Genomic DNA, 3,382 nt, shown 5'->3' on the forward strand with positions numbered 1-3,382 from the left:
TAACTTCTTCAATCATAAATTAATACAGATATGATGTATTCATTTATGAATAATTTAGGAATAATATGTGTATTTCACATATCAATTGATCATATCCATATAACTTATTTATTAGTAAATTAAAAAACAAATATGATATATTCATTTATAATTAACATGTATTTCACATATCAATTTACCATATCCATATAAATGTGTTAAGTAGTAGTTTCTGATAAATCCATAATGACACATTAATATTGTATTATTCATATCTGAATATTATTGTTTATGGTTAATATCTGCATATACTCACAAATGAATAAAACCAAAAATCATAAAAAAAACAAAAACAAAAACAAAAACCCTAGATGTCTTTTGTTGATTGAGCAGCTGCAATTCTTACTGGACATGTACATAAATTGTGAGGAACTCGTTGTCCACATCCTGAACACATTCTATGTTCTTTTTTAGAATTAACATATGCTGCTTCACCTGCACTTGGAATTCTTTTCTTGATTCAAGAACCTTTATTGCTTTGAACTTAAGGAACATGAATATTAATCTTTTTTGGAATAGGAATAGAAACACCCATAAGCTTGCATACGACTTCACCATCCATCTTGCTTTTCAATCCACCAGATGTATAATCACACTCAAATTTATTTAACAACATCTGTTGTTTCTCAGCAAACAAAGCCAATTTATTTTTTTCATCTCTTACAATATCCAAACATGATTCAAAAACTATAATATGAATCATTGACTAGCTTCACATTCTCACGATCCCCTGAATCGGATTCATGAGAACTAAAACGATAATTTCTTGATATCACGTCCTTTCTCCATCTTTTCATACTGTACCTTTCAGGAATTTCTTTAACACCACATCTCATCATTATTGTAAAAGCATGTCTGCATAAAACACCTATACGCTTGAAATGTTCACAACTGCAATTTATTTCTTTCTCTTCAACTTTTATTTCAGCCTGATACAAAAACATAATAAAGAAAAATGAAAAAACAATTTAAACAAATTTTACACATTTAAATTCATATATAAATACTTATATTCATATATGATTACTCATATATGAACAATCATATATAAGTATTCATATATGAATATTACATTCTAATCATATACAATAATTCATATTCATATATGAATAATCATATATAAATATTCATATATGAATAATAACATTGTAAATATTCATATAAGAAATTAAATTCATATATGAACATGTTCTAAGTTTAAAATGATCAGAATATTCATATATGAATATTCTCATATTCATATATAAACATTACATTATTAAAAAAAAACTATTAAATTACCTTAAATTCATTTTTAAATTCGCTTTTACTGTTGTTGTGTTGCACGATGTAAACTTCCCACTCATTTTCAATACGAACATAGGAGTATGTACAGAAAAAACTTGCTTTATATATTTCCTTTTGCACCTCAAAAAATAATGTACTTGTATAAACTTTTTATGCTTGTAGTTCTATTTCTCGAGGTGTTTCCATTTTATATGATTCTTTCTTTGATGTCTTATCAAGATCTCGTTGAGTATTCCTTTGCTTTTGAATGGCAGTGTCATAATTCATCATGAAATTCAAAAGTAAATTACCACTTTCTGGGTAGGTATTAAAGAATGAATTCATACTCTCTGACCTCAATGTAGTCTTCATCAACCCACACATTTGAATATCGTTAAAATATCCAGGTATCCATGAATCACGTTTTGTAAACATGTCTTTAAACCATCTTGCGTCTTCAAGATTGAATCCCTTCATAAGCAAACCCCACTGCACCTCAAAGACATCAGGTTTCATATTCATGTCCCAAACAAGCTTCGAGAATCTTTTTCTAAAGCCTATGTTCATAAATAAATCATCTGATATCTGTATTAAAACAAAAATAAAATAAACTTCTATATTTATTCATAAATGAATAAATATTAATAAGTAAATAAGAAACGATTTAAGCAACCAAGAGTAGGACTCAATGCTTTCATTGCTTAGTAACCCCGCTCCAACAGTAACTGGTTTTTATGATGGTCAATAGCAGTAAATGGAACAAAAACCATTCGATACCTACAACACAAAAAAAATGTTCATTAAAGTCAATTTTTGATGTATTCATAAGTCAATATAAAAATATTCATGTATGAATACAGTTACAGTATATTATTAAAATAATTTCAATATTAAAAACTGAATATTAAACATAAAGTTCAAATATTCATATATGAATAAGCTATAAAAAAGTAGATAGAATAACTTACTTGTTTGTTTGGAAAGTCGCATCAAACGAGATAACATCACCAAATTCACCATAATATGTCTTCTCCATTTCATCAGCCCAAAATATCATCTTGACAATTAAACTCAAATGAGTAATTTAGATAGTGAGCTCGACGGTCATTCATTGTGTTTACTATCATTTGGGCATCTTTATAACTTATAACCCTGTTGATATCTCTCCTTAAATTTTTCTAGTCAACTACTTTGGGCTTTACAAACTCATACCCACCTCTCAGACTTGCCCTCAACTTATGAGCCATTGTTGGGCCTATTATTGATGTGGAAGCACACATTATAAACTCTTTTTCTGAATATGACATTTGCCTCGCTTTTTTAAAATCACTTCTCTTCTCAAGTGGATGGTTGTGAAGTTCATCAACCTGAAAAACTTTATTATCCGGAGTTCCATACACAGATTCAAATATAATCTTTGCTTGAAAACCAATAACTCTTGAATTTGAATTTCGTTTCCTCCTAACACCAATTGTACCCAATGTGTCACAAGATTTCTTTTTCTGTTTACCACCACGATTATATATGACCTGTTTCTTCTTTATAATCTTGTTATCAAACATTGACTGTGTGCTCAGTCTCACATCAAAACCACCAATTTCAACATACTCAGAATACATTTTGATGGCCAACTCTAATGATTTGAAGATTAAACCTTTAAATGGAATAAATTGAATAGGTACATCTGACTTATAGACATGTTCTCCAATTACATTACTACAATATTGCGCATCATCTACTGAACTCGAAGATTCACCTGATAAAAAATTATAAAATCTAAATCAATCTATTAATGCATGAGTAAAACAATCATATATGAATAAAACAATAAAATATGAGTACATGAAATTCATACGAATATACCAAAAAACAAGGTTTATTAATGAATGAATAAAACATTCATATATGAATACATGAAATTCATACGATTCAAAAAATATAAAATAAAAACAGTACTTATTCATATATGAATAAAATAAAAAAACAATAAATTCGAAATTACAATTATCAAACGTTTATTCATATATGAATAAGACAATAATTTATTCAGATTTACAGATTCATACATAAATACATG

The 3,382-nt window shown here is 27.7% G+C and overlaps 1 protein-coding gene across 1 annotated transcript; it reads right to left on the reverse strand.

Moving 5' to 3' along the window:
- Positions 1 to 523: 523 nt before the first annotated feature.
- LOC145164357 (protein FAR-RED IMPAIRED RESPONSE 1-like) lies at positions 524 to 2,362 on the reverse strand. Its single transcript, XM_079083078.1, has 6 exons — positions 2,274 to 2,362; positions 2,073 to 2,082; positions 1,483 to 1,890; positions 1,321 to 1,437; positions 844 to 968; positions 524 to 698 (listed from the first exon to the last, which is right to left on the reverse strand). Exons 1-6 carry the CDS (start codon positions 2,360 to 2,362, stop codon positions 524 to 526), a joined length of 924 nt encoding a protein of 307 aa, XP_078939204.1.
- Positions 2,363 to 3,382: the final 1,020 nt, after the last annotated feature.

The sequence above is a fragment of the Lactuca virosa genome, chromosome 3 (assembly GCF_052849685.1).
Source record: "Lactuca virosa cultivar CGN04683 chromosome 3, Lactuca_virosa_CGN04683_v6, whole genome shotgun sequence".
Lineage (NCBI taxonomy): Eukaryota > Viridiplantae > Streptophyta > Magnoliopsida > Asterales > Asteraceae > Lactuca > Lactuca virosa.